The sequence below is a fragment of the Podarcis bocagei genome, assembly GCF_964188305.1.
Source record: "Podarcis bocagei genome assembly, chromosome: 3".
Lineage (NCBI taxonomy): Eukaryota > Metazoa > Chordata > Lepidosauria > Squamata > Lacertidae > Podarcis > Podarcis bocagei.
The window spans coordinates 33,099,247-33,119,882 of record NC_138127.1 but is presented as its reverse complement, the minus strand read 5'-3'; the positions used below and the strand labels follow the sequence as shown (position 1 = coordinate 33,119,882).

Sequence of the window (20,636 nt, the reverse complement as noted above, 5' to 3'; positions counted from 1 at the left end):
TGGCTAACGAGAATGCAGGCCGCTTTTCACCTGCCCCAAAATTACAAGCACAAATTGTTCTCAGTGGGACCCATTATTTCAGGTAGAGTTAGGCAAGCGTCAGGATGTTTCCAGACTGAGCCTTTCTCGCGCTACCCACTCGTTGTTCTGCCGCTGTAAGCTGCATAACTTTCCCTATCGTCCGTCAGGTTTATAGTTACTCTTTTTTTTTTTTACAAGGGAAGAGGGGGGATTCCACATTGGAACCCCATAAAGAGTGGTCATTGAATCGACGGGAACTGAATTTCCCACCGGTGCTTTTTGTTTGTTTGTCTTTGCGGTTAAGAATTTCATTCAAAAAAAAAACAAACGCGACAAGGTACCTTCTGTATCTGTGATCCTAACAATTCAGCCTGAGTCAAACGTATTTAGTTAGACATTTATTAACTGCCCCCAGGTCAGGTCCTCTAGGCAGCTTCCAGGCAGCTCCCAACAATGAAACGATCTTCTGCAGGTCAAGCGTTGCTAGGATGGGAGCCACTGACTCCCAGTTTATCTAGTTATTTCAGCCTTACCTAAACGGCTCTTGCCGAGAAGATCTACTTTATTTCGCAATTTTCCATCCACATTCAGTCCCGCGATATTCACAGGTATATACAGCCCCTTTAAAATAGGTTCCAATTAAATACTTTGTCTGGAGAACTCCATGGAATTTCACCCAATGCTTTCATTTTCCTGACTTCCCAACTTCAGTCCCTTATCTTCAAAGGAATAGACCTTCCAGGTGGAGCTAAAGCTAAGAAGAGTCTTGCGGCACCTTAACGGATTTCCTGCAGTTGTAACAAATCTGCCGATTCTTCAATGGGTTTTCCAAACTGGGATGGAGAATATCGTGCCTGAAACAAATTCAGCACAAGTATTTGTGTGCCTGTGTTTAGATTACTAGGGAAAGCCCCAGACGGAATTATATATTGAGAACTGTATATCAGAATAGGTTTAATACGCCGGTGTGCAGTTGTAAGGGGGACTCCTCGAAGTCCCTGGGACTTGTTCGGTGTGACAAACCGGAAGTCAGTCGAAGGCGTGGGACTAGATACGTCTATAGTTCTCTGAAAGAGAGAGATCGTTAACTTTGGCTACCACTGAAATCAATAAGAGGGCACCGGTGTAATCTCGCCTGGGGCCCAATCTCCTGCCTAGGTGAACTTGAAATCCAGAAATGTAAAACAAGTGCATTCAATTGATTTACCATTGTTTACACTCCGATTGGGGGGGGGGGGAATTATGCACAGTAGACTTAAACCCCACAACGTTCAGCGAAACCTAATTCGAAATAACTTGCTAGAATAAACGTGCAAATAAATTTGCACCAATTTTTTCCCTTCTAATGGGACTTCTTTTATAGCAAATTGTTCATAGTAGTGGATAATTCCAAATTTTCACAAAGAAAAACCGGATGAAAGTCCTTAGCTGAATACAGGCAATAGTTTGTCTGTAACTTTATTTTTTAAAAAAAGAATCTCATGACAAACTGCAACCAAGACCAAAATACTGTATCCACTGTACATCAGTCTTATAAAACAAGCATACATCAAATGTGTAGTCTACGAAACCTAATAGAAGTATCTTCTTGAGAATGATATACGGCGTGCTTTTATGATTCATGCTTTCAATGTTTATTTTACAAATGTTATGCAAATATTATTCTGCTATAAATAAGTTGAAAATAGGGTGCATACTACCCCCATCGGAATCCTGCACCCCCTTTGTGCTGTACGATAGTAAACATGTTAACTCGGAAGAAAGCCCCGCTGCTTAGGAAGGGATTCGTCCAAATAACTCCAGGAAAGATTTGCAGCCTTGCTTGAAATATCCGTTCCGCTGAAATCTACCTTAGTCCCTTCCACCTAAATCCGGAATCCCTCCTTAACTACGAAGTAAATCCGGATAGGCTCAGTTTACTTTTACGTAAACCCAACTGACGGAGCAAACCTGTGCACATCTGCTCAGATTTGCGACCCACTGAATTTGATGGGGTTTATTTTCAGATAAGTGACTGTAGGATTTCAGCCTCCGTAGATAGGCTGTTAATGTGTTTAGTACTGAGCGGGGGAGACTGTGGCTAGCGATGTTTTTGATGTTTACAGGTGCTGCTGATATTCCACTGAGATATGCATCTGGCTCCAAAACTGGAACAAACCCTCTTAAAAATGAGACAAAGTACTCCCCCCCCCAAGAACACCAACTTCCTTTCCCCGTTTTTCTCTGCCCCACTCCACACAAAAAGGCACAGTTTTCTCCCTACAAAGTTACAACAGTAAAACGGATCCGCTGCCGTGGAGTCCCCGGTGCCTTTTAGATCTTTCTAGGAAGGGGAATCACTGAACCGCATCTTAATTCTGGGCTACACCCTACTTAATCCTCGCCCAAAACCTTTAGACTGAAGACCTGAACTCATTAAGAGTGAGTCCACTAATTCCTCTCCATCTCCCCATGTGACTTTCTTCCCCAGAAGGGAATTATACCAAATAATCTTAATCTGGATGAAATGTCACCATTGGGATAATTTAAATATGCTTATAATTGGTTCAAACACTCGCATCCTGGAGCATGAAGAGCATAAGGTTTCAATGATATCGGTGGTCTTCATGATCAAGTCAATGTTCAGGATTTGCCTCCACTGAAGATTGATTACGTCGGAGGTAGTGTTCAACAGCAATGTCCACTCAGACTGCAGCCTTACATATCCTCTCTTAGAAGCAAGTCCCGTTGAAATCAGGAGAGCTTACTTCTGAGTAGACACGGTTAGGATCAGGTTGAATTACAATGGTAATGACCGGAGCGAGCCTTGAGGTCATTGTATGTGTTGGAAGAGCTGCTGCTGGTAGCACTCTGAGAGGGGTTTGCATGGGGTTAAGGCAGATTAGAGTGGGGAACCTCAGATGTTCCTAACCTGTTCCTCTGGCCTTTGATCTTAAAACTGCTTAGGTTGCGGCTCCTCACTTCCTGTCACCTGCTCACTTATCTTTGAGATCTGTTGGAGAGAGGTCATCTTGGATCTACCTGTGGGATGTATCATCACTAAAGCAGCCAAACACAACATTTCCTGTTGCCTAGAGTGGACACACAGGGGACTGTTGCTCTAGACAGGGAGGACTTCCTGTCATACCTGCTCTGGAGCCTCCTCCCCCTGTGTGTGACCAACATTCCCACACACTACCTCTGCTGTGAACAAAGACCGCGCACGGCTCTTTGTATCTCCCACTTAGCCAGGGTAAGGAATCTTTCCTACCCAGGTTGACAGAATCCTCAGTTTCCCTGCATCATCTAGACCAGAAGATTATTGTTTGACATAAATTCCCGTCAAGGTACCTGAAGGAATTCATATTGGTGGAGGTCGTTCTTACACATGCGCACTGGGGAGGTCGGTGTCACTGCGTTCGGTAGGAATTACGCTGCACTTCTGAACATACCGGTTACACTGCGTGTATAGCCGGGCTAGCCAACGTGACGCCCTCTAGATGCTGCTCTACCGCCAAATCCTACAGCCCCAGCGCCATGGCCACTGGTGAAGGATGCTGGGAACTGTAGTCCAAAAACATGTGGAGGGCGCCACGTTGGCTACCCGTGGTGTACAGCTTAGCAGCCCCCGCGGGCTGGAAGGGGGTCGAGGGAAAGGACAGAAATGATTTGAAATCTTATGCGGGCATGTCTTAAAACGAGCCGCTGTTGTGTTGAAGCAAAACTGTCCTGTTCCTAGGGGAAGAAGGGGGTCGTTTTCCTAGTCAAGGAGCGAGTGAATCAGCAGAGCCGGTGGAGAGGAAAGCAGCGGCGGCGGCAGCAGCAGCTTTGGCAGCGCCGTTCCCCAAGCCCACCCCTACTTATCCCCTGACCGCCTCGAGCTGCTTCCTATTGCTGCTCCTTGGCCCGGCAGCTTCCGCCTCCGCTGCTGCTGCCGCCCGTGTCTTGGTCGCTCTGATCGTCTGTGAAGCAGACGTCGACGTCGCTCTCGTTGTCAGTCTTTGGCTCCTGCAGCTCCGGGCGCGCGTACCCGGCGGCGTCGGCGCCGCTCCTGTCCTCTGCGCCACCGGCGCCGCCCTTGGGCAAGCTCTGGCCCGGGTGCCGGGACTTGACGTGCCTCTCCAGGTCCCGGCGCCGGACCAGCACTTTGCCGCAGAACTCGCAGCGGTAGGGCGTGTTGCCTTCGGCGTGCAGGCGGATGTGCTTGTTGAGGTTGCTGGGGTCCCCGAAGGGGCGCAAGCACACCTTGCACTTGAGCGGCTTGTAGCCGGTGTGAGTCCGCATGTGGATCTTCAGGCCGTACTTGCGCGAGTACAGCTTGCCGCAGTACAGGCACAAGTGGCCCGTCTTGGGCTTGCCGCCTGCCGGGCCCGACGACGCCGAGGGCTGCAAGCTCTCCAAGCGCCCGCGGCTCTTTTCGGCCGCCGCGATCTCCGACAGCTGCTGCGTGTGCATGGCGATCTCGCGGTCGATGCTGGCCAGGGAGCCCAGCTCCGACGGGTTCAGGCCCGCTGCCGCCGCCGCCGCTGCAGCAGCCGCCGCCGCGGCCCCGTTGAAATAGGACACGGACTCCGGGTACTTGAGGAGGTTGCCAAAGTGCAGCTTGAGCGGGTAGTAAGGGGCGCTGTAGAGCAGCTCGCCGTTGTAGACGGTGAAAGGCATGAAGGGCGGGAGGCTGCACTCCGCCGACGCGGAGAAGGGCTTGAGCCCGTCGAAGGGCGGCAGGGCGGCGGCGAAGCGCTCCAGGTGGAGTCCGCTGGGGAGAGGCGGGTAGCGGGCGGAGGCGGGCGGCGACAGGCTGGCGTGGAGACCCCTCTCGACGTGCTTGAAGGCGGACGTCTCCTCGAAGTGCGAGAGCAGCGGGAAGCCTCGGGCGCCCCCGGAATAAGCCAAGCCTGCCGCCGCCGCTGAGGGAGGTGGCGCGGTAGCCGCGTGGCACTTGGCATGGTGATGGTGGTGATGGTGGTGATGAGGCTGGGGCGCGTGGTGCTGCTGCTGCGCGTGGCCGTGGGGGCCGCTGCCCACGCCTAGGGGGCCTTCGCCGCTGGAGCGGCCGGGCTTGAGGCTCCCCAAGAGCTTGCTGAAGCCGCTGGCCTTGCCCTCTTCCCGGAAAGAAGAGGCCGGTGGAGAAGAGTCCGCCTGGTTCGCTTTGGCCAGGCCGGCAGGCTTGAAGGCGGACCTCGCCCCGGGGTAGAAGGACAGCCCGTTGCTGCCGCCGCTTCCCAGCAGGCCCAGGAACTGCCCCGGACCCCGTCCCGTCGAGCTGACGCTCATGTCCAAGGCCCTCTCCTGCTCCTCTTTGGCCGCCGCCTTGCGCCCCCCGCCGCCGCCCGCCTTGGCCACTGGCGGCGAGCCCGAGGATTCCCGCTTGATGCTCTCCCTGGAGCCGCCGGCGCAGTGGGTCCTTAAGGACGCCGGCGCGGCCGCGGGCTTCAGCGACAGGCTGAACAGGTCCGAAGGCCGGGCGTGCTCCGGCGAGCCCAGGAAGCTGCGGCCGTTGTTCAGCACGCAGTGGAAGTGGACGTGCGCCTTGAGGCTGTTGGGGTACTTGAAGGTCCGCCAGCAGTACCAGCAGATGTAGCGCTCTTCGCCTAGCAGAGGGAAAGCAAAGCAGGGAGACATTAACTAGGCAAACACGTAGAAACCCCAACTAAGCTCTTCTCACAGATTTGGAACCAGGTGCCTGGGAATATGAAACCTGGATCTGAAATATTATACGTTCAACTTTGAAAGTGAGAAATGCTTGAAGCAGAGGTTGCTAATCTTGGGCCTTCTAGACGTCCAACTCCCGTCAGCCCTCAATGCTTTGTGATGATGGGAGCCGTAGTTCAGTCACCTGTTAACCACCACCCCACCACCCCCATTTGAAGGCTAGGTCAGCGTGGAGGCAACTTGAGAAGTGTTTGCTAATGTCCCAATATTTAATTACTGCACACCCATTGTGGAAACAGATGCTGTCCGTGCAGCATTATCCATAATTTTGAGTGTTGTGTAAACGTGGAATTTGATTCAGATTTTGTCGGAATACACATAATGTCTCTCGCTTTGTTTGTTTTTTAATGTGAAGTCGTGTGGCATTCATACTTCACAGCTATTATAATATTATTATAATTTATTGAATTTGTTCGTCGCTTTATCTTGCCCTGGGCAACCCACTTGCCGTTGTGCACTGCCAACTACCAACGTGGAGAATACTCTGCCCATAATTAAACACTGTAGTTAATTGTCTTTCATAAATTCACTCACGTTCTTTTTTTTTTTTAAGTTCATCCATATACTTTTAGCAAAGACCAGCATTGGGGCATATTAAGTCCATTCATGCACATATCAACTCCCCACCCAAACATGCGGAGATGAAATCGGACTACATCATGCCACAGTCACATAGCAAGCATCTCTCTCAGCCTCTGCTGAGGTCCCCTCCAATGCATTCCAGCCAGCCATGTTCGGATAGATGCCCATTATCATTTATCCAAGTCGGTATAGCGACCTGTAGTGCCTGGGTAGTCATTTCATTGTTGCACTTGGGAAGTTGCTTTACGCCAGGTCAGACTGCTGGTCCGTCTACGTCAGTGCTGTCTACACCGGCTGACAGCAGCAGCTCTCCAAGGTGTCTTGGAGATGCTGGGGGTCGAATCTGGAACCTCCTGCGTGCAAAGCAGTTGCTCTCAGATGTGTGGGAGCGGCGAAGTTGGCATTACTGCGCTGACATTCAAGGCAGAGAACCAGATTCTGGGGTGATTCCGGGTTTAGTGGTAGAGCACGCGCTTCACGTGCAAAAAAGGTCCTATGGGTTCAATTCCCTGGGATCTCAAGGAAATGGTCGTGTCTGAAGCCCTGGACGGCGAAGACAAGTCCACATAGATAAGTATAAAGGTAGATGGATCAAATGTCTGTAGAATGGATTTTGACACTAGGAGAGGATATATTGTTTAGTTATTTAATAATGTGGGTTGCCATGTTTTGAAGAGCAAAAAAAGGGACACTATTGCCGATTTCTACTTTTAGCTATGGATCGTTATGACGACTCTCATTTTACCTAGTCATGAAAAAGAGGGCGTGTCCTGGAAAAAGGGGACATTTGGCACCTTTGCTTGCTCCCGTGAGATCAGCAGAGTACCACGCTTTGCACCTTAAACTTGGAAGCTTAGACGAGCTTGATTTAACGTTCTAGAAAGAATAACTTAAAATACTTCAACGTCTGACTCGGCATAAGACCGCATGCAGGGTTCACAACCTGCACTGCGTCTCTGCTATTGTAGTGGAACCCTGCGTAACTATGAACAATTGATATTAATCCGTTGCATCCCATATATTGTTTATGTTCACAACTCCGCCAAGCTGAGAGGACTCCACTTAAATAGATAACTGAACAGATTTGTGAATCAAAAGCCCAACACTAGGCCATGGCAACTCTCAGGAAGGAATGTGGTTACAAGATGGCCACTAATCGGAACCTCTCAGGGTTAGAACATCAAATCAGAGCTAACACCCTGGCATAGTCTCAAGAACAGGAAGCCATAGTGGATGGCTTTTCGGAACGCGTTAGGAGGGAGGGAGGTTGATAAATAACGAGATCCTTTCCCTGCTTTGAAAACTGTGCATGTGGACTTGGAAGTAAGCCCTACTGGGTTCAAATGGACTTAGGCAAGTGTGAGAATTAGGGTTGCAACCATAAAATTGCAGGCTTTGAACTGACCTTAAGTTTGGAGCCCAGCGCTAACTTACTACAGAGAATTCTGTTGCCACCTACAACGAGTAGTTTCCAGGGTGAATGATTTGAGAACTGCATTCTGATTCATTGTCTGGCAAAGTCAACTTACTTGGATTTAAGCCAGTTCAGCAGCAGAGACGTTAGCGGAACTAAACCCATTTCATTCATATTTAAACGCTTCATCTCTTAACTAGACTGTGATTTGGAGTTCCCATTCTTTTACCTCCGTGGAAAACCGACAATCACTTAAACGTGGATCTGCCTGCTTCAGGCGGCAATCCCATAGTTATAGGAAGTTACCGAAACTCAACAAGACTTAATTCTGAATAGGCGTGTGTATAGAGTTGCACTGTCAGTCAGTCAGTAGTCCCTTGTTTCTCTCTTTTCCCGTCCCAGTTACTATAGACTTGTGACTTTAATACGAGTGTGTGAGTAGCATTAGAAAAGTCGTTATAAGCAATTTATCGGATTAGCAGCCTTCTTACATGAGTGTTTATGCGCAAGGATTTACTTTTCAGTAAACGTGCTTACCATTAAAGCAGTGGACGGCTGTGACTATCCCCTACTCGCCTTTGGAGCCCACACTTAGGGTAACATAGAAAGAGCTCCTTATCTCATTTGCACAGAGAGCAGGTAAGGAGTGCCAAAGATGCGCTCGGAGGGCACCTGAGGCCAACACCTTGTTGAAGCTGATCTGGTATGGGTCTGCACATTGCTGGAAGGGAGACTGCTTGGGTTCAATGAGGAAAGAAAGGTGATATATGAATGCAAGATATAAGGAAGGAGGGATAGAAGCGCATGGCTCAGTGGTTAGAGCACCTGCCTTGCATGCGGAATGTCCCAAGGTTCGAGCTCCGGCATGTCGAGGTAGGGCTGGGAGAGACTCCCTGTCTAAAACCTCGAGAGCCGCTGCCAATTTGCGTAGACCTAGAAAGACCAATCGGGTCTGATTTAGTCGAAGGCACTTCCCTCTATTTTTCCATAGTACACGCGTGTGTGGCTGGAATCAATCTCAGAATGTGATTGTAAATAACGAGAGAGCTAGCGGTTGTTGAGATTCCTTTTTTTAAAATAAAAAAAGATGTATGGCTGTGGAATATGAATCCTAAACTGCTAGTGCCTTTCTCTGTTGAGTACTGAGAGAGGAGGGATGTAGAGAGTTGAGTAAAAAGCAGTGCAAAGGCAGAGGGCCACAAATGCGCTCTGGCTGGGCTGCCTTTGGACTCCACGAGGAATGAAAAGCGCGCAGCTGTTGCCTTAACGCCTGTGTCCGGCGGCCCATCTGTTGACGTTTGCAGAATAGGTGGCGTATGTCAGGGAGCTGACGCAAGGAAACAAAGGCCAATCTAATGATCATGAGCCTCCCATTACCAGGCGAGACAATATCCTATATGTATGGGCCATACGTAATCGGTCCTTTCAGAATACAATGCCCTTTGTGCCCCCGATCCTTAAACGCTTGGCGTTCCCTAAGGCGGAACAAACCGACGGGGCGACTTCGTGCTCCTGCGATACGCACGCCCTCTTCTTTCGATACTTTGTCGAGACGGTGGGGCCATTGCAGCAGAACACGGAGGTTTTGCACCGGAGGATTCACCAGCAAGGGTTAAATTAAGCGACCAGCGCTTCAAAGCTATAGAGAGACTCGTAAAAGAGGTGGCATTTCCGAATGCAAAAAGAAAAGCCCCACAGGGATTCAATTGTGGGGGGTGGGGGGGCCGGAATATGAAATAGTGAACAAGCAAATCGCTTAGAGAGGGAAAGACAGATAGTGAAGAGCCTGGCTAGGGCAAAGAATGAAAGATAATGTATAGCTTGTGGAATCTATATTGGATCATCTTTCTTCTACATGTGGTTCTAAAAGTTGAAACACATACATATAATAAACGCCAAACCTAGATACAGATATATTACTCTCAATAACATAGGAGCAGTCCTGCAGGACCAGGGCAAAAGCCCGCCTAATCCTGCTTCCTGTTCTTGCAGTGGCCAATCAGATGCCAATGTTCTTTCTTTCTTTCTTTCTTTCCTTCCTTCCTTCCTTCCTTCCTTCCTTCCTTCCTTCCTTCCTTCCTTCCTTCCTTCCTTCCCTTTTTTATGGGTTCAAAAGAAGAAAACTAAGCTTCCATGCTCTCTGACCGTAGGCCATCCTGGGGCTAATGGCACCTGGGGTCCAACCACACCTGGTTACCTTGTAAGTTTATATGTCAATAAGATTTGTGATCTATGCATTAGTTGGCCATCTCAGCGAAATAATTGTGAATGTCCTTGGCTGCTTACTAGAGACGGCCGTGGGCTACGGTTCCTGGGTTTAGTGGCGGTGGTGGTGCTTGGCCGATAGGATTCCAGCGATAGGATTCCGTCGCTGGTTAACGTGAAACTGGCGTGTAGGATAGGACGCCCGAGAAGGCATAGGAGGCGCTAGGTCTCGATCCTGCTGGAATAAGCAAGCCAAAGGGTCTTTTAAAAACGACAGTCAGTTCAAGAATCAACCAGCGTGGAACTGTTCATTAACTGCAGAGAAAACTAAAGTCTTTCTGTTCAGTGATAGCTCCCTCCCAGCCTGAGTGTCAGTAGTTGCAAGCATCCTATGGCCTTACACTGGAAAGGCAGATAACTCAGTTGCAAGGGATGAATGAATAGGAAGCCGCAATAAAACTTTACGAATTTACGTCTACAGTCCTAAACACAATGGATTATAGGACCTACATCTCATCATAAACGTGCATGGCTAGGATGGCGCTGTTAACAAGCTTAACTGAGTAGCTTTCTCCGGCTGGCGAGCTCGTCAAAGGCTGCGCTCTCCAATTATCTTTGTTTGCAAACACTAACGATCCCTAAACCCAGACTGCTGGCTTCTGTCCTCCTCTCCCTCCCCCCCCCCCAATTCTCGATTCACATTATGCTGCTAAGAGCCTCGTTTACTCAATCTATGACTAAATGGAGCGAGTCAAACACTTTTGTGAAACTAAAAGTGCCACCCTCTTTCCAGTTCCACTTGCTTGACAACTGTTTTTGTCTCAGGGTTTGTGTTGCCGTTTTAGGACTGAATGAAAGTCTGCTCGAGAAAGTTAAAAATAATTTTAGCGAAGCTGGGGAAGCTGAGCATAAGAATTGGGTTGGCACGCCAGTACTAAGTAAGGCTGGTTTTGTTTGTTTGTTTGTTTGTTTGTTTGTTTTGTTTGTTTGTTTTTCAAGAGGGGCTCCTGTACCTGTAGCAGCTGCAAAAAGAATTCAGCAGACGCACGCAGGCGATATGGGGTGATGGTGAAAAAAAGTTCGTCTATTGAATGTCTCGCGCAGTTCGCAACTCTCCAGAAGCAAATCGTGTTGATTTCGCCGAGATTTCAGTTCCCTACACATTTCAGATTACCCAGGAAGAAAGAATCTTTGACTAGAGACTCGCTGAATGGGCTTTTAACATCTAAATCCTTCCTCGCAAAAAGTCGTGGTTCAAGTTGCTTCCTATTGCGTTAGACCTTATGTATTTTAATTTCGTATGAAGGGTTTAGAAATTGCCAGAAGCTTAGAAATGGCTAAAATGCAGTGTTGGGAAAGAAAATGCCGACTAGCAGAAGTTTTCCAGTCCTTAATAAGTTTGTGTCACTTGAAATCTGTAACTCTTACTTGGGATTAAGCGTATTTAGGGTCACAGGCCACAGCAGTAACAGGATGCTAATTTTAGACCTGGCCAATATCCGACGGACTTTCTTATTTATTATGGACTCTAAGCACAAAGACGGTGTATCCGGGGAAGGGAGATAGGAAAGACGACTTCGTCCCCTTCATGATCGTTGTTGTTATATTGAAAAGACATGCTTCCGAGAGGTGTACAGTTTTGGGAAAGTGGGCGTCAAAGTAACACCTTCACGTACAACAAATCCCATCTTAAATCCCGGATTTTCCCAGTTAAAGAAGGAATGGTGAGAGCCCATGCACCTCCAAAACTTTGTTGGACTACAACTCCCATCATCCTTGACCATTGGTCATGATGAATGGGGTTGAGAGAAGTGGAGTTCAACAACATCTAGAGGGCCACATATGCCCCCCTCCTCCCACGCCTGAGATAAAGGATCTCAGCTAGCAGGGAGAGGGAAGACACTTGCCAAGGAGAGGAAACAATATTGTGCTAGGCAGACCAATCATTGGACTCACTCTAAAACAGATTTAGGTGATACTGGAACCCCTAAATTATGTGCCCGTGAATTTGCATCCTATTGATTTCAAGCCATGGAAAACAGAACACAAAGTGTCAAAATGAGACCGTTGACTCTCTTTACACCTTATTATATAATGTATCTGCTAATATATGTTGCAAGGTGATAAGTTAACAAAAGTATTTTAAAAAGTCGTTGCAGTATGGTCAGAGTACATGACTATATCATAAAAATATGGGATCTTCATGTCTCACAATGATGTCCAGTACAGTACAAGAAATCAGAGGAAAGGGAAAGCATGCAGAAGGTTCCAAATTCAATCACCAGCATAGCCAAGTAGGGCAGGTAGAAACCTCAGTCTGAACCCCTGAATAGTTGCTGCTAGTCAGTGTAGACAGTGAAGCCAGTCCAAACCAGATGGACCAATGGTCTGACTCATTATGAGGCAGCTTCCTTTGGAGTGCAAACTTGTGCCTGTTTATTCAGAAGTAAGTCCTAAGCTAGGATGTTCAATTGGGCTTACTTCCTCCTGTGTGTTTAGGTTTGCAGCCCACCATAGCTGGTTTGTTTACTTATTTTTTTATTTGGGAGTAGACAATACTGAACAATTGTTGTTGTTGTTGTTTGAATTTATATACTGCCCTATACCCAGGGGTCTAGATGGAAAAATAGTCTGATAAGGCAGCTTCACAGTCTTTCCAGTGGTGGCCCCCTGATTGTGGAATACTCTCTGGTGCCATCCTTTTAAGCTTTTAGGTTCCAGGCAAATATGTGCATGTTCATTAAGTTGAAGAAAAGACTAAGAGGACACATATTTGGTAAACTATTTAGAAGCTGCTGAAATAATCTTGAAATTGGGATGCAGAAAGGGGAGGTATGGGGGAGTCCGAGAAGTGAGGGTTATGAAAAAAAGGTTATGAAATTATACATGTTTGTTTGTCTTTTTATTTGTTTGTATTGTTTAAAAAATGTTGTAAAATCAATAAAAAATTCTATAAAAAAGAATATGTGCATGTTCACCTAGGTACCTAGCTCTTAACTGGGGTCATATGTGTGTGTGTGTATATATATATATATACTGCCCTTAATCCAAGGGTCACAGGGCGGTTTACAATATAAAAACACACAAATATATATCATAACAACAAACAAAAACAATAACACCCCCATAGTTAAAAAGGCCATAGATTGTTTAATAAGTCAAAGGCCAATGACAGCCTAGCCAGTACTGGAGTACTGGTGTTCATCTTGTAGCAGGTTGGGGTAAGATTTGGCCTTCTTATGTTATTGCAGGATAGACACTTTTAGTCAATTAATATTCTTTTATCTTTTTGGTGTATTTTAATGCATTATGCATGCTTTTATAATTGCAGGCCACTTTGAGACTTTTTGTAGTAAGCGACGAATCATTGCAACTATAATCATCATCCTAGCTATTGATACTAAATGCCTGTGAGGCAAAAGTTCTCCTTTCTGTGCACCATCTGGGATTTTTTTGCAGGAGATTTATAAATTTCCCGTTGAGACCAGTAGATCTTACCATTTGACTGGGATATAAAGTTGTGATTAAGAGTACCCAGCCTCTTATACATATGTGAAATGGGCAATCAGATCAATTATTCATTGATAACTTTTTGGAGGAGTTTTCTTGCATTAGGATAGTTCTCCTACATTGAAACTATTTTTTTCTGTTTCAGTAATTCCTGTCTACTAGTATTGGAGTAGGGTGGGGTCCTATTTCTTCCTCTAGTGTTTTTGGCTTGCTCCTAAATTCACTTTCCCTGAAGTACTTGGATTTAAAACAATTGACTTTCTCTCTTTCACCCTTCTCATGTAGTAAGGAGGATTATACCACACATAGGTGCAGAAAGCAGTAACATACATGGTTATGTTAAACGGTCCTCTGTAGCTGCCTTTTACATTTATATTACTTGCACTTTTGAAGAAGGGTCCTTGGAACGACAAGTTTCATTCCCTCTCACCACGCAGCTCAATCCTATACATTGCAACTCAGAAGCAGCTGCTCTGAGTTCAAAGGGCTTCCTCCCAAGCATGTGCAGTATCTACAAAATTATTCATCTAAGTATTCTGCAAACCCAAACTTGCAAAGTCCACAATCCTTTTAAACACAGTGGGGTTTACTTCTGATTAAACATGCATGGGTTGGGCCTGAGTGCAAGTTAAAGTCTGTTAGAGCTATGTGGGCCAATCCATATACAGTGGTACCTCGGGTTACATACGCTTCAGTTTAGTGCTTCAGGTTAAGAACTTTGCTTCAGGATAAGAACAGAAATCATGCTCCGACGGCGCGGCAGCAGCAGGAGGCCCCATTAGCTAAAGTGGTGCTTCAGGTTAAGAACAGTTTCAGTTTAAGAACGGACCTCCGGAACGAATTAAGTATTTAACACGAGGTACCACTGTAACTGGAAATTGGATTTTAAGAAGCTCTTCTCCTTGACCCATTTATTCTGCTAAACCTCTTGGGTTTGGTCCCAGTTATACTGCCTAGGATTGCGCCGAGCTGTTTTAAATCTAAGTCAATGGTGTAGAACTTGCACTCTCTTGTGGAAATAACCTCCACCGGAATCAATGGACATCAGTTCTAGCTGAAGCCTTTCGGAATGGCTGTTTGATGACTTAACAGCTAACACTCCAGTTTCATTAATTCGCTGTGCAATTCTAAACACGTCCCATCGCGTTCCTGGGACGTTGCTGAAAAGATAAAAGCGTGACCAGGACTGCAGCCAGAATCTCGTGGTAGGTTCCATCACCAAGAAATGCTGCTGAATCCGTACAGCCTCTGTATTTTAACAGGATTAAGTTTCCTCTTTGTTTTAACATATTATCTCCTAAAGGCCACTAATCTACAGATAAAGGCTCACCGGCATTACGGATCCACAAGTCACTGAATCCGAGACGCCTAGTAGCTCCATGCACTTCCCTGCCTCAGAATCAACGAGTCTTAAACCAAAGTCCTTCCCGCCACCGGATATATATATATAACAAGAGTACACAAAGCGTTAACTTGGACAAGAAGCTGTGGCCGCTCATTACCAGAGTGAAAAGGAGAACGAACGGATTGACTGAAAACATTATTCTTAAAAAATAAAAAAGGAGATGGAACAAAAATCCATTTCAAAATATAAACCATGGCTCCATAGCTATGATTGGGCGGACTGGGGAAAGAAATCTGGCGAGCAGGGTTCTCCTCTGGCACTTGGAGAAGATCTAGTGGCATTTGTTTCTTTTGTAGTCCCTCCAAGAATTCCCAAGCTTTCCGAACAGCGCTGGAGGTGTCCTTTGCTTTTAAAGAACGCTCACGCATGTCAGCGCGCATACTTTCCCGCTTTAAATGGACTATACCGTCACTTCGAATAAGAACGGGATCCGGAGGTTACGAGAAAAGCCGGAAAGGGAGATGCAAGGCAGATGCAAGGCAAAGCAAAGCACAAAAACAGAAGGAAAGCCATCCTAGGCCTTTAGAACCAGCGAGCCTCTTTTAGCACGGGCGAGGGCAAAAACCAAAACTGTCGTATTGTAAGGAGAAGAATATCGGTGTGGCAGGGCGCCACAGAGGGAATCAGTGTACATGCAGGAAAAGGCTGAGCAGGAAGAGGGTCCAAACTCCCTTCTAGCACGGTCTAAATTCGTAGCTCAAGAACTATTCCAATGAAAGATTAACCGCATCGGGAAGACGGTATCTGGAGTAAATATGTATGTTTGACCTGCTTAAGCTACTTTTATCTTAGCTCTAAGCTGCCTTTTTATTGCAGTCCGGTCCACAATCCTGGTTCAGCCGTATTTAAGCCTTCCCCACTTCTTTCACGAAGTACTTGGCATGACTGGGGTTCTTCTTGCACATCAGCCCTCAGTCTTACTTACTTGAGAGTAAGCCCCATTAACTCCATTGAGGCTTTTCTCCGAGTGAGCATGCACAGGATCTAGCTGAGCAGCATGTATTTGCAAACATGTCTCATATAGATCCAGCACCACAAACGAACAGCTCGCTTGATCTTTTTTTAAAAAACCACCACTGTTTACACTGGGATTTACTTCCAAGTTTGTGACAAGTTTATTAATTGCCCGTAGTTTGTTTCTTAGAGTTTAGGAGAAGGTATAAGACCGACCTACTGACACCCGCACACAAATTTATTAGCCAGTGTTGACTTTAACAGAGCTTACTTTCAAGTTCATTCCGCCTAAACTGTATTAAGTACTCGATGGTCTGCGGCTCAGCTGTTATCTTCCGTCTCGATTTAAGTTAAAATAAAAGAATCTGCAGGTTGAAACCCTAAACTTACTGGTGGGTAAATCCCATTGAACTCAGTGGGGCTTACAGCAAAACTCTCACTGTAACGCGTAGTTAGTTGAGCAGCGCTGTGGGGAGGCTCTTCCTCCTTGCGCAAGTCGCTGGCCAAGGTGCTGTACGTACCTTTCTCGTCGTGCGTCGGAGTAGCCGTGGTGGGGATGTCAAACCACTGAGCCAACGAGCTGGAATACCACACGGTCAGCTCCTCTCCCGGCTGGACGTCTCGCAGCGCCCGATAGAAAATCTAGGAGAACAGAAAGAGCCCGTCAAGGGACCAGACAGCAAAGCCAATCTACCGGTATCCAGCCCTGAGACAGAAAGGCTCATAGTTAGTTAGGGAGGCTGTAGGTACCTGTCCGCCCGGTAGATCTGCAATAGCTTCCAAGGTCTGTTCTTGCGAATGCCTGGCAGCCCGGATTAACCCTATCCACTCCACAGCAGAGCCCCCGGCTTCGTCCACCAGTTCCCCTCTCAGCATCCGCACCTGGAACATAGGACAGCAGAGGCTGTCATTTATACCGCCAGTCAGTTCAAGGTCCTTGCTTTATTTAGCCAGAACAACATTCGCTGGTACTGAGCAGCTCCACAGACAAAAAGACCGCTAATGTTACATCCCTTACCCACACCATAACCTATTAAAATAATTTATTTGTCTAATTTCTCTCTTTGTTTGATCGTTTCCATGAGAAGTGGGTCCCACAATCAACAGAGAGAGGTGAACCAGTGCGCAGCTCGATCCTAGTCGGAGCAGCAGCCAGGAGAAGAGTTAGAGGGCTAACCAAATGCAGCCATTGCTGCACTAATCCGGAACGGGGCAAAGGTCTCCTAGCAAACAGTTTGAGGATGGACACCTTCTTATTTTATAAGCGACTGGTTCTGTGGAATTGGAACGTGCATGCTTACTCGGTAGCAAATCCTCACTGCGTTCAAGGGCTCTTACTCCCAAATAGACGTTCATAGGATTGCAGCCGTAACTCCATTCTTTCATTTTGTTCTCCTTTATTTCATTTGAAAAATCCTTCTAAGTAAGTATGCTTAGGCTCACGGCTTTATTGTCTTGGGGGAGATTTAAATCCTCTTAAATCCAGGTGGGTCGAAGTTGGGGAGTTTCGGTCAATGTGACAGCTATATATATATAGTCTTTAGGATCAATGTGCCAATTAACTTAGATAGCAGTCGATTGTTAGACTTAGCCAGAGCTGTGAACCAGGTTGTCCATCGGGTTTGAATCGACGTGTGTCGGCTTCACTGCCACCTAATTGCAGCTACCAAGGGAGCGGGTGGCGCTGTGGTCTAAACCACTGAGCCTCTTGGGCTTGCTGATCGGAAGGTCTACGGTTCGAATCCGTGAGCTCCTGTTGCTCTGTCCCAGCGTCTGCCAACCTAGCAGTTCAAAAGCACAACAGTGCAAGTAGATAAATAGGTACCGCTGCAGCGGGAAGGTAAATGGCGTTTACGTGCGCTCTGGCTTCCATCACGGTGTTCCGTTGCACCAGTAGTGATTTAGTCATGCTGGCCACATGACCCGGAAAGCTGTCTGTGGACAAATGCCGGCTCCCTTAGCCTGAAAAGCGAGATGAGCGCCGCATCCCATAACCGCTAACCGTCCAGGGGTCCTTTACCTTTACCTTAATTGCAGCTACCAATAAAGGGACACCTCCACTCGATGCCATGTCATTCCGAAGTGAGACAAGTGAGATAAGTGCGTAAGTTGCCCTGAGGTCAGTGTTCCCCAAACGCCCTATATACACTCTTTAAACAATCCCTCTGAGTTGGGAAAAGAGCCTTCTTCAAACTCTCTTCCGCTTCTTGTCACTTTCCCTGACCTATAGGGCTGCAGCCTGAAAAGACGAAGGGGAACATATTTAAGAACCATAGTTATTAAATTTCCCCCTTCGAGGGGGAAATGGCTACACCTACGTTTCAAGCTTCCCAGCCCCTGTAGGGTAATTAATTGACGAATAATCTAATCAGAAATAATAAAAAAGAGGATGAGAGCAAAAGAGGAAGAGGGCAGGAGCAACTCTGTTGAGCCTCAGAGTCTTGCCTCATCCTTCATAATCTGCTTGGTCATACACAGAGAGCGAGCAAATGAGGGGCTACCTCTTTGAATGACCAGGCAATAAAAGTCACTGTAACAAAGGCAGCCTAAAGGGAGCAACCAACGGAGCCAGATGAGAAATAAATTTGAAGGGGCTGGCAGAGCGTTTAAAAACAATTAAAGGGCATTCAGAATCCGAGCGGAACGTACGACAAACCTCTGCGCTTTGGGGAAGAAAGGAGACAACGTTGCCTTCTGCTAAGCTCATCCGAGGAGATGCTCGAAGGCTGCAATCCACACACACAAACAAATCTTTCTTATTTGGGGTTCCTTTTGGAGACTTCTCTGTAAAGCACTCCAGAAGCAGTGATCAACATTTGGAGCCAGCTGGGAAATCAGCTCGATTGCTCCGATCATCTTTTGCTTGGTCAATGTTTCTTATGGACTGAAATCCTCTTTAAAAGCAAAACAAAACAACAATGACGGTGACTGTGGCGAGCCCGCGAGAATTTCGGCGTTAAAAGGGTGCTTCATAAATTGGATCATTCCAGACTTGGGGTCTGTGGGAGGACTGTTTTCATCTCTTATCTTTGCATTCATTTGGGTTCTGCACAGATGCCTGTGGGGAAAGCTCACAATTGCCCTCCCTTGCACTTCATGGCCTTAAGGCCCCAGCACTCCCTAAACAAACAAACATCGACGCGCTCTTGTGCGCGTGTGTGCATCTGTCACCTTCAAGCAGGTGATGAGACGGACTCTTGTCCAGGAAAGCGTAAGCCACAATAAATCCGCAAGTCTTTAAGGAGCCGCAAGTCTGTGGATTTCGCTCCCACAAACTTCCACCATCCAGCCACCCTTCTTGAAATCTCAACTGCAGGCCGCTTTTGTTTCGGGCGAGGTTTTCCTGCGGTTGTTTTATCCTGCATGAGAGGCAAATCTCACCTGGTGGCGTTAGGAACCTTTAGATTTCGTTTCACTTAACTGCTATTTTGCCTCTTCCACTTTAAGGTTAAAAAAGAACCTTGAAACAGAAGGTAAACATAGTACATTCAATAAAAGCAGCTGGCATCGCAGGCAACATGGGTCGAGCTACCAGTTCATTCATTCATTGTATTTTATTTCGTGTTGTGAATATATATCCGATTTCGTATCCACCACTCTGGTATCAGGGTGGAGGATCAGCCGGAGGAAACTATTTACCTTGATTTACCCGGATTTGATTTCCTAGAATTCGGGGTGCGGGGCGGGGGGCACCAGTAAGTCTGTTGACCGCCTCTGTCTCGTTTTTCCAGCTTCCACCTCCCCACCTACGTCCAATCCAGCAGGGTTCAATACTGGTCGTCGTCCCCCATCCCCGCAAATAAGTCATCTAAAGTCAGATATCTCCCTCGAAAGGCCAGGTCTGAAAGAGAGGCGGTCGCCCCCATCCCCGCAGCCTCTTGGCTTCGTGAAGATCCGAAGAGCAGAGATGCTTCGTGTGGACACCCAAACCCGTTTATGAACGGAGGAGGGGGACAGAGAAATAACTTTGCTGCGGAAACATTCCCTTGCAAGGATGCGCGCCAGCCCCTCGGACACTTCCCCTCCTTCCCCCCACCCTCCCTCCGCAGTGCTTTCCGCCAAGGTGCGGGAGCAATACCTTTTTCTTGGGTCCCGGCTCCCTGCGATCGGACAAGTACTTGCCCAGTTTGAAGGTGCCGGACACCGGACCCAGGCGCAGGCCAGCCGGGATGCAGCTCTCCGCGGTAACGCTGAGCGCCGGCGGACCCCGGCTGCTTTGCATCGCTGCCTCCGGGTTACAGACGCGGCGATCGGGAAAGGCGCCCAGGACTCTCTTCGAGTGACAGAAGGAGAGAGGGAGGCAGAAAGAGGGAGAGAGGCAGAGGCAGGCAGCGAGGAGGGCTGAGCCGCACCGGCGTTATCTCCGCCCGCAAAGTGACGCGGCCGACGGTGCGCGCCGCCTTTTCAATTGCCACACGAGGGCTCTCCCCTCGGCCCGCCGGTGCTCCAGGGCGCCGGGTTGGGGCGATGAGAGAGTGTGGCTCTTGCAGCAGCTGCCGAGTCCCACCCGAGAGGGTCACATGGAGATTTTCCCTAACCCACCCCCACCCGCCCCATCCACCAACCTCTCTCTCTCTCCCCACCCACCCCAACGCATAATCAAGGGCTTTTTTGAATGGGGCAGCCAACAATGGCCCCGGCGACCTTCCCATTCCTAAAAATCCAATTTGTCAAGGGCAAAGAAAAGGCGCTGGTGAATCAAAGGTCTGGAGGGACCATTAATCCTCAGCATGGGGGATTGTCCCCGAGACAGTTACGATATTTTAAGTGACAAATCCACTGTATAATTTCTCCATAAATTTTACTTCCTTCGATTGTTCCCCGACAAACCAGTTTTGGAAAAGAAGGGAGTGT

General features: G+C 47.6%; 2 protein-coding genes across 3 annotated transcripts in view; one reads left to right on the top strand and one right to left on the bottom strand.

Moving 5' to 3' along the window:
* Nucleotides 1-3,888: 3,888 nt before the first annotated feature.
* Nucleotides 3,889-20,113, bottom strand: PRDM13 (PR/SET domain 13; the record flags this gene model as incomplete). The annotated part of the gene is made up of 4 exons (XM_081186594.1): nt 19,861-20,113; nt 16,533-16,664; nt 16,304-16,424; nt 3,889-5,591 (listed from the first exon to the last, which is right to left on the bottom strand). The coding sequence occupies exons 1-4, from the start codon at nt 20,002-20,004 to the stop codon at nt 3,889-3,891; spliced, it is 2,100 nt and encodes a 699-aa protein (XP_081042720.1). The 5' UTR covers nt 20,005-20,113.
* USP45 (ubiquitin specific peptidase 45) overlaps nt 12,878-20,636 on the top strand; it is a 128,233-nt gene continuing 120,474 nt past the window's right edge. For both annotated transcript variants that reach the window (XR_014005981.1, XM_081186592.1), the window contains exon 1: nt 12,878-12,882. The gene's annotated coding sequence lies outside the window, so the exon portion shown is untranslated. The remainder of the gene's footprint in view (nt 12,883-20,636) is intronic.